The sequence below is a fragment of the Gekko japonicus genome, unplaced genomic scaffold, assembly GCF_001447785.1.
Source record: "Gekko japonicus isolate JY-2015 unplaced genomic scaffold, Gekko_japonicus_V1.1 scaffold906, whole genome shotgun sequence".
NCBI classification, from domain to species: Eukaryota; Metazoa; Chordata; class Lepidosauria; order Squamata; family Gekkonidae; genus Gekko; species Gekko japonicus.
In genome coordinates, this window is record NW_015166451.1 from 231,523 (window position 1) to 245,975 (window position 14,453).

The 14,453-nt window shown below is 46.5% G+C and overlaps 1 protein-coding gene across 1 annotated transcript in view; it reads left to right on the forward strand.

The window, feature by feature from the left end:
- The window catches only part of COL14A1 (collagen, type XIV, alpha 1), a 193,140-nt gene that overhangs the window by 140,921 nt on the left and 37,766 nt on the right, over positions 1-14,453 (forward strand). The window contains exons 34-39 of the mRNA XM_015412024.1: positions 1,810-1,887; positions 2,486-2,572; positions 5,324-5,377; positions 6,440-6,535; positions 9,116-9,169; positions 9,311-9,364. Coding sequence (XP_015267510.1) covers positions 1,810-1,887; positions 2,486-2,572; positions 5,324-5,377; positions 6,440-6,535; positions 9,116-9,169; positions 9,311-9,364 — 423 coding nt within the window. The remainder of the gene's footprint in view (positions 1-1,809; positions 1,888-2,485; positions 2,573-5,323; positions 5,378-6,439; positions 6,536-9,115; positions 9,170-9,310; positions 9,365-14,453) is intronic.

Genomic DNA, 14,453 nt, shown 5'->3' on the forward strand with positions numbered 1-14,453 from the left:
AAAATTATCCACCAGCTCCAGTCTCTGACAGGTGGGCTAGAATAAGAATCCCTGCAGCTGTCACAATTTCCTCTGAAAACCATTGTTAAAATTGCTGGTGCTGCTATCTGTTACTGCAGAGACATGGCCAAAATGTGCGTGAGAACAGGCAGCTTTATTTAGAAGTCGTACCTCAGTGTGATAATATCATGAACTGGAAGAATGTTCCATTGACTTAAATGTATCCCATGTGTGCATGCTTGGGGGCGGGAACTGTAAAAACGTACGGTGTCTTGTGCATTGGTTGATATATCTTCTTGGATTCACATCTGTGTATGCAAAACAACATGTCCCCATTTTCTTCCATTGCATAAATTAGAACCAATTAATCAAAGAATCCTATGTGGTATTATATTTTCCCACAAACCAGTTAGCAACATTTTAAAAAAAATATTTTAATACATTTGAGTTGAGAGAGGCTGAATCAGCCATTCTTCTGATTTTAAAATGTGACCTGGGCTTCTCCTCCTAATTCCAGCTGAGTTTACTAAACAATGATCCCTTTGTTGTTGGGAGGCATTGACATTCATAGCCTTTAGCTTAATAGTCTGTACCCTTCTCAGACCCAGGGCCCACCTTTAACCCCGATCTACAAGACCTACTTTTAATGTTTGAATGTCTGTGTCTTCTTTTTCCTTCCCTCTCAGGGCATATCTGCAGAAGCATTGGCTAACAGTCATTCCGTTTCCCTAAGGATTCTGAAAATTGTATTGGTGGGCTGGGGTAACAGAGAATTCTTAGCATTTGCACCATTTCTCAGAATACTTGGGGGAGCCAGTTATTAACTTTCTTTTGCCATTATTGTTACTCAGTTAGACAGCCTTGTGAGATCCTTGAGATTTTGCAGCTTGCCTTGATTTTTCTTACAAGTGATAACCATAGGATTGCCAGACCCCCGGTAGGGGTGGGGTCTCCCACTGCCAGTCCCTGCCCCTCAGCTGCTGATCAGCTGGCCAGTGTGGGGGACTTACCATTAGAAAGAGGAAGGCCTGGGCCACAGGAAGTGATGTCATCATGCCAGTGACTTCCAGGCAACGCTGGCATTTGGGCAAAAACTCTACGGTAGAAGCCAGTTTTACCACAGAGTTTTTGCCCAAATTCCAGAGCGTCATCTAGAAGTCGCTGGTATGATGACATCACTTCCTGTGTGATGCTGGCACTGTAGCCTGGGCCTTTCCCTTTCTCCTGGTAAGTCCTGCCCAGATCCCTCATCGGCTGCCAGGAGGGACCTGGCAACCCTAGATAACCAATATGCTAGCAGGGAAAGCAAATCTTTGAATTCCTCCTATGACGGTAGTGGTAATTCAGCATTTCTGTTCTGCAGGCTGGATCCAAAGAGTTGTTGAGGTACAAGCCCTGACCAAGTGAAATATTTTCCCTTTTTTGTTTTGTTTAAATAGTTGGCTTCTGGGCCGTATCTTGCTAACTTCCAGGCAAGGTCTGGCAATGTCCTCCTGGTATTACAGTTATCTCCAGATGACAGAGATCGGTACCCCTGGGTCCATATCACAAAACTGCTTTTGAAACTCACCCCTGTTTCAAAAGCAGTTTTCCTTAAAACACAGGGAGCTGCTGTCTGGAAACCCTGCCTCCCTAGATCTAAATCTCTCTTGTGTTCATGAAATTAGTTTATCAGTTTCTTTGGCTGTATGGATTTCACTCAGATGGGAATATCCATCCTAATAATCAAGCATCTATACAGATTATTTTGTTCATTTCCCCCCCTGAATACTAACTACGTTTCACTTTATATTTCTGTTTTTAAACCAGTTCCAGTTGCAAATGTTCGATATCGTTTGTACCACTTCGTGGGCTAATCGAGATAAATGCTGTGAACTTCCGGGATTGGTAAGGCTCCATTTTAAAGCTCTTCTTTAACAGTATGTAATTAATAGTTGTAAATATATTTTGGAATCGTCACCCAAATGTTCATATGTAGTAGGCACCGTTAACACGCAGGGATTCCCGCTCAATGGAGATAAATTCCCTGTGAAAATGTATATATTGGGCATGTGGAATGGTATAGTATATAGCCCAGTCTTATCATATCTTGGAAGCTAAGCCAGGTCAGTACTTGGATGGGGGACCACCAAGGAAGTCTCTGTAGAGGAAGGCAGTGGCAAGACCCCCTCTACTTCTCACTTGCCTTGAAAGCCCCTTGCTAGGGTCACCATAAGTCTCTGCAACTTGACAGCACATGCATACAGCACAATGTGCATATCTGTTCCTCTGTCATTTGTTCATAGCACTTGCCTGTTCATAAAAAAGAATGGGGGAGCTCCATAAAGAGTGGAGCACCAGATGCACTTTAGAGCTTCTGCTTCTGCATGGGGATCTTGTGGTCACGACCAGAATGGCTTTGCTTCTCGATTCTTAATTCTGTCATTGAACTTTATGATGTGTCAGGAATTATATTTCTTTCTTCCTCCCCCCCTTTTGTCTCTAGAGAGATGAAGAAAGTTGCTCCGCCCTTCCTCATGCTTGTTCCTGTTCTGAAGTCAGCAAAGGTCCTCAAGGTCCACCTGGGCCGCCGGTAAGGTTTCCTTCATGTTTGACTTCCCCATGTCACTGTTTCTGGTTCTCCTGGGCTGGGAACAGGGCTTTATTGTATTATGTAAACCACTGATCCCTAGTGCGGCACCTGTTCCTGCCATGTTTTCTGTCACTGTGTTTCCTGGGGCCCTCTTCCTCCTCCTCTTCCTTAAAGCAAAGAGCCAGTCCTGTCCTTCCTCTACCTCGCTGGAACAGGAATTGCTTCAGAAAACTGTAGGTGGCATCATCTTTGTGTCTGTAGAGAGGACCCATCCAGAAAGAGCTGCACGTGTCACAGGGGGATGCTTGGCTTGCAGCCTCCCAACAATTTGTGATTGACCCCAGTCTTCGCGGCAGCCATTTTGTGCTTGACCATGCCCCTCCCTGGCAGCCAATTTATGGTGGTGAGCTCTTACTTGTTCTCAGGATCCCTAAGTGTCCACAGGCTCAACTATGCTGAAGGACCCTGATGCAAGCTACCAAATTACACAGTTTTTTCAGGAGCCGAGACATTAAAATGAACTCCATTTAACTAAAGAGGATCTATTGCTTTGACACAAAGTTTTGTTTGAGGAGTTTTGTAGGTCCTGGATCCTTACTTTCCAATCACATCCTAAAGAAAATAATTAAAGTACATTAGGTCGCATATTGTACTGCATTTGTATGAGTCACCACTTTAGTTTTCCTGGTGCTGCGGTGATAGTTCACCAAACATACATAGAACTCAGTTCCTTTGTTCTGTTAATCATAGAGCAATCGTGGTGAAGAGAATAGGGCAGGGGTCCCCAATGTGGTGCCTGTAGATGTCATAGTGCCCGCCAGCACCTTTCCTGGTGCCCACCAAGTGTTTTTAAAAAGTGGGTGTGGCAAGGTGGGTCTTTTGCCGAGCAAGGCTTCTGATTGGCCAATGGAGAATTGATTGGCTATGCAGATTTTTAAGAACGTTGCGTTGGCAGCAGCTGCCACCACAGCACAAGAATCTTCACCGAACAACCAAAGGTAAGCTGTGGCAGCCATTTTGTGGCTGGCTTAGCTTCCTGCAGCTGCAATTTTGTGTCAGCCATTTTGTGGCTGGGCCCACCATGCTATGTCAGAATTCCCAAAGTGCCCACAGGCTCAAAAGGTTTGGGGACCCCGGTGTAGAACTGGGTTCCATCCTTCTCTCAGCCATGAGGGTTGGGCTGTTTTGAAGATAAAATAGTACTGTCACCCAAGTTTGAATTCTTGGAGGGAGGGACAGAATTCAAACTGGATAATAATACTCTATAGAGTTTGAAGATTTGATGTTTGTTAGTTGGATTTGCAACCCAATGGATCCAATATCCATTATTAAAGGGTAGTAATCCTATTTGTCACTTGATACTAAATTGCAGTTGTTGAGGATAGAGTCAAATGCCCAGACTACTTGACTGCCATACTTTGCTGTAGCTTGAAACCCAGAAGGGAGAAGAACTGTTAAGAATGAGGTGAAAGAGACATACTTAGCTAGCATCATTCTCCTAAAAGTTATGAAAAGGTGCAGTGATGTGCAGGACGAAGTGAATGGCTTTGTGGTATAGTGTTTGGAGTGTTGTACTAGGATGTGGCCCGGGTTCAGGTCTGAGAAAATAAAATAGAGGAGGAGCTCTGTCTGTTATTAGTCACAACAGAACCTTCTTGAGCTTTACTATCATCTTCACCTAATTAGATGAGATTTAAAAGTTTATAATTATGTAGGATTACAATTACGTTTGCCAACATGTCTTGGATCCTAGTTAGTGTTTTTGTAGGCAGGAGGAATTTCACTTTTTCCTGCCTCCCTTTCCTGATTTCAGGGGACATATTGGGCTCCCACAGAAGGGGGGATGTGGGAAAATCATGCTCTCCTTATGTGGGAAAATCATGCTCTCCTTGTGCCCATCGAAACCCTGGTTGGGATCCAACCTAGCATTTGGAGTCAAGGATTAAATCTGCCCTCATTGAAATAGTGTTAGGAATAGGGTTGCCAAGTCGTTGCAGTCGCCGCAGCGGGGGACTCCCAGGTGGCGACTGGAGCATGCACGCAAAGCGCGCACGCACCGCATGCACGGAAGTAACGTTAGGACGCCATAGAGTTTTCCCTCCGAAGGTTGTGGCCCCGCCCCCAGCGTACTCGGCATCCTAACGTCACTTCCTGGTGACGCGCACGTCGGGGCGGGGTTCCCCCTGGGGCTCGATCCGCCGCCGGTGGGGAACGGGCCTCCGGGGGGACTTGGCAGCCCTAGTTAGGAACACAAGATGAACCTTGCTGGATCACACTAATGGTCCATCTCCAGTATCCCGTTTCCTGCAGAGGATGACCAGATGCCAGAGTCTGGCATTCTAACCACTACAACACACTCTTCTGACCTTACCTGATGAGGTCTTGAATCAACAAGGCTTTTCTAAATCTAGGGTTGTCAGGTCTTACCTGGCTGCTGGCGGGGGGCTCCAGTCCTCTGCCGAGAGTCACCATAGAGTTTTTACCCAAATGCTAGAGCATCCCCCGTGCGACATGCCCAGCATGATGACATCACCTCCGGGTGACGTCATTGTGCTAGACACGTCGGGTGTGCCAGAGCTCTTCGGGGCTGCAGCAGATTGGGGTCCCCTGCTCCCATCGGAGGGATGGCAACCCTATCTAAATCAGATGATGGGTATAAATGCTTGGGGTTTTATTTTAGAAACGATGAAAAGGGAGGACTTTGTGGATAGCAGGACCTACTTTTCATGCAGTGCGAATTGTGTTTTGCAGGGTGGACCAGGCCTCAGAGGTCCAAAGGGTAACCGTGGTGAATATGGTCCAAAGGTAACTATTATACTCTACTTGCTAGTGGTGCAATCCAAGGTCCCTGGAACTTTTTACTTGCTTTCAATTGTATCTGGTTTGCACCTGTCTCAGTACTGGGATCAGCATATCATAAAGCAGTACAGCTGCTGAGGCCCAGGGTCGCCAGTGAAATCCACTGTCATTAGCCCCCTCCCATCTCCATCCTCCCCTCCTACCTCCCCAGCCTTCTCCAACCTCCTGCCATCCATGCTTCCAACTGTATGCACTGCCCAGCCCCACCGGGAGAAGGGTGTGTGAGTGACACACAGCCGCAGTGCTTCTGGTGGCTGTACCCCCAGTGCTGCTGGGGAAGGGTGTCTGTGTGGCTGAGAACATGGACAGTGGGGGGTGGTAGGGGGAGGGCACGTAGGCTGCTGTTGAGAGAGGGGCATGCATACGGGCAGAAAGGGGATATGAACTGGGGCAGGGGGGGGGCCCAGGCACCCTTTGCCCAGAAACCTGGAATCAGCCTTGGGTTATCTATCCAGTTGTATATAGTGGATATTTGAAGCTATTTCTAGAATCTTTTAATAGTACTTACACGAGAGAGAGAAGGGGTAGCTAAAAATATAAGGACTTCTATGGAAGAATCGCTATGCACGGATCCCTAGGACTGAAATATGTTTCATATGAACGGCTTTACACCAGATCAGACCATTGATGCATCTGGCTGACTATCATCTAGGATGACTGGCATCAGCTCTCCAAGGTCTCCAGCAGAGAAATCTCTTTCCCAGCATCTGCTACCTGAGATCCTTTAACTGGAGATGCTAGGGACTGAGCTTCGGACATTCTGTGTGCAAAGCATATCCTCTGCCACTGGCACCATTCTCCATCTGTGAGCAAATCCACGTGTTCAAACAGTCATCTTTGATCCTTATGTGCTTGAACTGTGGTGGTCGCTCGGTTGCAGTAATGCACAGTTTGACAAGACTTGTTGTGTTGTTTGGATCTGTAGATTCTGTGCATTTATTTGGTGCAAATTGCTGCTTTGTTTGTTTGGAGGAATTTCAGTTTATGACTACTAGACTGTCATTCTAGGGGCCGGATGGACCACGTGGTGAAATTGGAGCTCCTGGCCCTCAAGGACCTCCTGGGCCACAGGGGCCAAGTGGACTTTCTATTCAAGGACTTCCGGTAGGTACTAAACCAATGGCAGCCAAGGCCTTCTCCACACCACAGCAGTTAAAGCATTGTTGTTGTTGTTTTTAAATAAAACAACGAACCCACACAAAGCTGCCTTGTACTGAATCAGACCATCAATCCATCAAGGTCAGTACTGTTAACTTAGACTGGAAGTGGCTCTCAGGCAGAGGTCTTTCCAGGGCTCTTTTTGTAGATAAAGCCCAGCAGGAACTCATTAGCATAATAGGCCACACCCAACAGCAGAAACTCATTAGCATATTAGGCCACACCCATGACAGCACAGCTCATTGGCATATTAGGCCACACCCCCATGTTACCAGAAGTGTGCTCATCCAGCCACACCCACCTTTTGCTTCTTATTCTGCTTACCTTGTTTGTTGTCAAAACCCAGGGCTTTTTTTGTAGCAGGAACTCCTTTGCATGTTAGGCCACACACCCCTAATGTAGCCAATCCTAATGAGTGTCTGCTGTTGGGTGTGGCCTATTATGCTAATGAGTTCCTGCTAGGCGTGGTCAACTTGGAAGCCAGCCGGAACTCCGTTCCTGTGCGTTCCTGCCCCAAAATAGCCCTGGGTCTTTCACATCACATCACCAACTGCCTGGTCCTTTGGGGAGGCCAGGGATTGAACCTGGGACCTTCTACATGCCATGCAGATGCTCTACCACTGAGCCACAGACCCTCTCCAAAGTTGTAGAAAGCAGGTTAGAATAATAGAATCATAGTTGGAAAGGAACTTCCATGTCATCTAGTCCAACCCCCTGCACAATGCAGGAAATTCACAAATACCTCCCCCCACGCCCACAGTGACCCTTGTTCCAGACCCAAAAGGTTGTATATCCCATTTAGAATGAAAGGAGAGGGAAAAGGGGGCTGAGCTCTGGATCCAGATGAGGACCTGTCAGGAAGGATCTCCCTCATCTTTAGAGAGTCTTCTTCAGGAGAGGAAAGCTGATTGGGATGGAGACTCCAATCTTGCTGGAAACTATTATGATGCTGGGGCTGTACTGGACCAAGCATTAGTGTCACACAAAAGGGAAATTCTGTTGTTGTTGTTTTTCGGGCGTATGAAAAAAACCTTCAAGATTGCTGAACTGGAGTATCCTTACCTGTTCAATGGCTTCGCATAAAGTGCTAAACAAATTGGGCCCCATTATGATGCTGGGGCTGTACTGGACCAAGTGTTCATGTCACACAAAAGGGAAATTCTGTTGTTGCTTTTCGATCGTATGAAAAAAAAAGCTTCAAGATTGCTGAACTGGAATATCCTTACCTGTTCAATGGCTTCACAAAAAGGGCTAAACAAACTGGGCCCAATATTTGCACTTTTGAAAGGTTCTGAATGTTTTTAAAAATGTGTGTATCCTATATACATTTGATTTACATTTGAGGAAGGGAAAGGAGTTTGGAAGCCGCTCTGAGACTCCAAGTGAAGGGCGGGGTATAAATCCAATCTCTTCTCTTCTTCTTCTTCTTCTCTGCCACTGGCACCGTTCTCCATCTGTGAGCAAATCCACGAGTTCAAACAGTCATCTTTGATCCTTATGTGCTTGAACCGTGGTCGCTCAGTTGCAATAATGCACAGCTTGACAAGCCTTGTTGTGCTGTTTGGATCTGTAGATCCTGTGCATTTATTTGGTGCAAATTGCTGCGTTGTTTGTTCGGAGGATTTTCAGTTTATGACTACTAGACTGTCGTTCTAGGGGCCGGATGGACCACGTGGTGAAATTGGAGCTCCTGGCCCTCAAGGACCTCCCGGGCCACAGGGGCCAAGTGGTCTTCTTCTTCTTCTTCTTCTTCTTCTTCTTCTTCTTCTTCTTCTTCTTCGATACTTTCAGAGGGTAGCCGTGCTGGTCTGCAGTAGACTAGCTGGATTTGAGTCCATTCACACCTAAGAGCCTAACACAATTTCCAAGGAAGAAGGCGTTCGAGAGGCAAAGCTCTGTTCATTAGATAAAAAGATCTTTGACTCTCAAAAGCTTATATCATGAAAATCTTGTTGGTCTCTAAAGTGTTACTGGTCTCGAATTTAGCTCTTTTCCCAAAAGAAATCTGTAGCAGATGGTTTTGTACATTTTGTCGAATGGAACACATTTCTGTAATGGGGAAAAGAGGAAATAAACCATGGAGAATGTAATGGGGAAAAGAGGAAATAAAGACATGGCTTCCTGTCCTGAAAAACAAAATAGGCTTTAGATCAGACAATAGCACTACAGATAAGATTAGAATTTCAACAACCTCCTCAGGAAGCAGGAAACCTCCTCAGGAAACAAAAGAACCTCCTCAGGAAAGCTCCTCCATTAGCATGTCCATAGCCTGGGGGAACTCCTACAAGACAATGACTCAGCCCTACCCCACCTTCTGGAGTAGATATAAATGACCTACCTACCATTTTCTTCTCAACTTGACACCTTCTCACCATCTTTCTGTGTTTATACCTCTGAGGATGCCAGTCACAGTTACTGGCGAAACATCAGGTTCTACAATGCCAAGACCACGGCCACACATCCCGGAAAATCTACAGCAACTAATAAACCATTTGTTTGCTTAACTCTGTGATCATTCATCCTCAGGGACCAATTGGTGAAAAGGGAGAAAAGGGAGAAGATGGTCGTCCTGGCATACAGGTAACCCCTGTGCTAATCAGTTACTTTTATAGAGGTCTTTAACTATCTGTGATCTAATACCTCTCCAGCACTTATTTAAAACATCTGAATCTATGCGTGTTTAGAAATACATTACCTGGTGTGCTAATGTTTTCGACACAGGGTGTCATGGGACCATCTGGACCTGCAGGACGAGATGGAAGCCAGGGCCCAAGGGTAAGGTGAAATGAACACAAGGCTGCCCTGTTGTCTGATAATAACTGGCTTGTTACTTTTGGGTCATCTATCATTTTTACTCATCTGTAGATCCACTCTGTGTTTTCTCAAATCAGGAATTCCCTGACCCGGTATTGTGCTTGTGGATCACAGTAGGTCTCTCCCGCCATTTTCTTGTCATGTCTTGTCCATCCAGTGTTGAACAGGGACCATTCCAGCATGATTTTGTTAGAGTTTTGGGAGGAGTAGTAGGACAAAAATGAAATTGAAAACATTCTTGCATGTGGCCGGCATTACGTCGACAGCAGGAGCAGCAGAGGTAACCAATCTGATGGCAAAAATTACAACCTGAATAACGTTTTCCTCTGGTTTTTATAATTTGCATCATTGAGCCTTGAGGGTGATTTAAAGACTTTTAAAAATGGTAAGCAGGCCAGTATAATATATACACAACTCATAATGTAATGAAACTAGAAGACAATGAAATAACATTATAATACATCCAATAATCAATGCAGTACAAAAAAAAAAGTGCTTAATTTTTTTCCACAGACGTTAAAACAACAGTCCTATTCACTTTATGGAAATTCCCCCCTGAATAATTCTGTTTTATTGCAACTCTGCTCCATTTATACAAATGTCCTTCTGAACATTTCCATTTTGTATGTTCTCTGGAGCAATGCAAGCTGGCCCCCCTCCGGCAGGCCATTCCACCAGGCAGGAACCGCAACACAGAAAGCTTAGGTAGGGGCAGCTGTTGACCGAACCCCTTTATAGTACGGCACCTTGAGGCAGCTTCAGAAATTGATGGTTCTTCACAAAGTTTCAGTTTAATTTTCCTTCTGTCTCTTTACCTTAATTATTTTTTCCAAATATACAAACAAATACAGGAGTAACTGAAGGGACATGGGGAACATCCACTGGCCGTTTTTTTGTCATCTGTCTACAAGTTTATTTCCCCCCCTCTTTTCTCTTTCTGTTGCTTTTTTAATCTCCAGATTATTCTGTCTCTCTCTCCTTTAATCTCATTTTAACTGTTTCTTTTAATGAGGAAGAAATAGCAACGTATTCCCTAAATCAACATGAGGAAACCAAATGGATCACTTTCATATTCTATAAAATATAGCCGAGGGTAGCTTAAATTGCACTTTAAAAGACTGATTTGAAACAGAGTCAAAAAATCTGTTTTCGGTTAATAAAACAAACTCTCTGAGGAGTCTGGCGCTTAGTATCCCCTAACAATGTGTATAACCATATCTAGTGACAGAATCAAATAACTCTATGTTCCAAAATCATATTAAAGCTATGTTCCTAAAGATCCATTTAAATCAGTAGGGCCTACTTCACAAACCATTTTAGAAAATTGGGCTGTCAAGCTGAGGTCTTAGGCACATTTATTTGGAAACCTTGTATTAGACAGATTCATGGAGGAAAGGTACTGTCATGTGGCAGGTCAGGTGGGCAAGCTAGAGCCATCCAGAACCACACAACAGAGTCCAAAATCCAGTCCCAAGAGTCAAGCCAGTCCCAAGAGTCAAGCCAGAGAGCCATTACCAGAGGGGTTGTCCAGAGAGTGTAGTCAGAAGGTCCAAGGGTCACACTCAAACAGGGGGTTCATACAAGGTTCAAGGTCACACAGGTGAGGTAGGTCCAAGAGCTGGGGTCACTGAGTCTAGCAGAGTGATTTGTTGCTTCCACAAACAAGCAGACTCCCTGAGCTGGTTTTATAGGCATCCGCTAATGAGCCTTGTTAGCAGCCAGCGGCTGAAACGTAACTCTGTACCTGCTCCAAGACATTATCAGCAAGCAGCTGGCAACGGGCCAGGAGCTGAGCACTTTGTCGTCTTTCTTGCAGCTCCCTTCTTAGCCATTGCCTTCAGCGCTCAAAGGGTGGAGGTGAGCTTGGTAGACTGCTAATGCTTAACTGAGGTTCACTTGCTGCATCAGAGCTGGCCACATGAAGCTCCTCTTCTCTTGAGGAGTCCACTTCTCTTGAGCAGTCTCTGCTTCTGAGCTCCAGCTGACCTCCTTCTTCCGAGGAGTCCCTGCTGCTGCTGAGCTCTGGCTGGCCCATGGCTGGTACATCACAAGCTACTAGCCTTGGATAACAAAGGGAACTTCCAGCCATATACAGAGGCAGCAAACTTTTGAATGCCAGTGCCAGGAGGCAGCATCGGGGAAGACCTTGACTTCTATACACTGTCTTAGGGTTGCCACCACCCCCAGGTCCCACCCTGACTGTTGATCAGCTGGCCGGTGGGGGGGGACTTACTAGCAGGGGAGACAGACGTAGGCCTCCATTGCCGGCAATGTGGCGATGTGACATCTGGCGTGTAGTGAAAGTGACACCATCATGCTGGCAATGTCATGGCATTGCTCTGGTACTTGGGCAAAAACTCTACGGTAGAAACCATTTTTACCATAGAGCTTTCGCCCAAATACCAGAGCGTCACCACGACATCACAATGTAGGGATGCCAGCCTCCAGGTGGGACCTGGGGATCCCCTGGAATTACAGCTCATCTCCAGACTACAGAGATCAATTCCCCTGGAGAAAATGGATCCTTTGGAGGGTGGACTCTGTGGCATTGTACCTCAGTGAGGTCCCTATCCTTCTCAGGCTCAGTCCCTAAATCTCCAGGAGTTTCCCAACCCAGATCTGGCAACTCTACCTCCCCCTAATCCCCTGCCAGTGGTCAGGAGGGACCTGGCAACCCTGGCAGAGGCTTTGAGAGCTGGACCGAATTTCACAGTCATAAGGAAGAAGAGATAAAAGATGGTGTGGGCTGGAGTCTTCACCCCACAGACTCAGAACAACTTCTAACTGGAAGGGCGGCTCACTTTTCTAATAAAGAAATACTGCTAAGACCAAGGGCCTCCCAGCCTTGTTGAGCCTGTGGGCAGTGTTGAGAACAGGCAGTGGTGGGTAGGGTTGCCAGGTCTGGGTTGGAAAATACCTGGAGACTTTGGGGGTGGTTCCAGGAGAGGGTGGGGTTTGGGGAGGGGAGGGGCCTCAGCAGGGTACAAGGCCATAGAGTCCACCCTTCAAGGCAGCCCCTTTCTCCAGGGGAGCTGATCCCTGTCAGCTGGAGATCAGTTGTAAAAGCCAGAGATCTACCAGGCCCCACCTGGAGGCTGGCAACCCTAGAGGTAAGACTACAAAATGGCTGCCATGGGAGGCGCAGCTGGATCCAATCATAGGATGGGAAGTTCCACAAAATTTTAAGAGGTTCCAATCTAGGGTCACCAGCATCCAGGTAGGGGGCTAGAGACTTCCCAAGATTAAAACAAGGCTTCTGAGCTCAGTTCTCCTGGAGAAAATGGCTGCTTTGGAGGGTAGACTCTATGGCATTATACCTGGGCGAGGTCTCTCCCTTCTCCTAACACTGCCCTGCCCAGGCTCCAACCCAAAGTCTCCAGGTATTTCCAAAGCAGGAATCACGATGTGATAACGTCAATTCCAGTACATGCCAGAAGTGGTGTCACCCCATTGCTGGCGCGACGTAGCCTGGACCTCCCTCCTGCTCCTGGTAGGTCCCCCCCTGCTGGTAGCCTGGAGGGACCTGGCAGGGCTCTTCTTAATGTTGTTAGAATTACGCCTGATCTCCAGAATACAGATGTTAGTTCCCCTGGAGGAAAAGGCACATTCTGAGGGCCAACCATGCAGCCTCACATCTCTGCCGAGCACCCTCATCTCCTCAGACTCTGCCCTTCCCAAGGCTGCACCACTGAATTGCCAGGAATTTCTGACCCCACCGTCGGCAACCCTAAATAGAGCCCATTTTTGGAGGAGATCCTTTCTCATAGAGATGAGGAGATCCTGCGTTGAAAGAAGTATGGGATCTCCTCAGTTCCGTCATGATGTTATGTTCATACTGAAGCCATGGAAGCTCGCTGGGTGACCTTGGGCTAGTCACTCTCTCTCAGCCCTACCCAACTCTCAGCTAGGGCTGCCAACCTCCAGGTGGGAGGACTGAAATGCTGCACTGAAGCGCTTGATAGCCAGGAGGCTACTAGTCGAAACAGATTTCCTAAAGCATTGGTTCTGACCAGGGCTTTTTTTTTTTTTAGAAAAAGCCCAGCAGGAACTCATTAGCATAATAGGCCACATCCAAGAGCAGAAACTCATTAGCATATTAGACCACACCCTGACAGCACAGCTCATTAACCTATTAGGCCACATCCTATGCCTTCCCTTGGCTTGCCTGGGCGCCCCACGGCTGTGGGGAGTCCGGGCAAGCCGGCCCTTGGACAGGTTGGGGAAGGCACGGGGAGGCATTTAAATGCCTCCCCAATCCTTCCAGGGCCCCCCTGGCCCACCCGCCTCGGAGTTGCCAGGTGGGGGTCGGTCTCCGCAGCTTTGAAAAAGAGGATAGAAACATGCTTCTATACCTAGGATACGTGTCGCCGCATAACTTCCAGTTGTTGACCTGTTATATAAATTTGTCATATTGAGAACTTTGGAACTTGTCGTGTTACATTGTAACCTTGATTTATAGCTCATGATGGTTGCATTTTTGAGAGTTTGGGAACTTTATGTGTTACATTGTAACTCTGGCTTGGAGCTTTTGACTTTGTATTAAATACTTTTGGAGTTGGTGTAAGAAAACTTTGATGACTGAGTATACATTAAGACTCTACACTCATTTGGTATTTCAAAATATTTATTTAAAGACATTGGTAGAAGACTTGTTAATTGCATTCGCAATGTTCATTTTTTTTTTTTTTTTACAATTGGCACACTGTGCTTTCCCCTTGTTTGGTCTAACTAACCTCCGGGTGGGGCCTGGAGATCTCCCACTATTTCAGCTGATCTCCAGATAATAGGGATAAGTTCTCCTGGAGGAAAATGGCTGCTTTGGAGGGTGGCCTCTATGGTATTGTATCTGCTGAAGTCCCTTCAGTTTGGTGTTGAGAGCCAGTTTGGTGTAGTGGTTAAGTGTGCGAACTCTAATCTGGGAGAGCCGGGTTTGATTCCCCACTCCTCCACTTGCAGCTTCTGGGTGACCTTGGGTCAGTCACAAGCTTTGGCACAGCTGTCCTTGAAAAAGAGCAGCTTGTGTCAGAGTTCTCTCAGCCCCACCCACCTC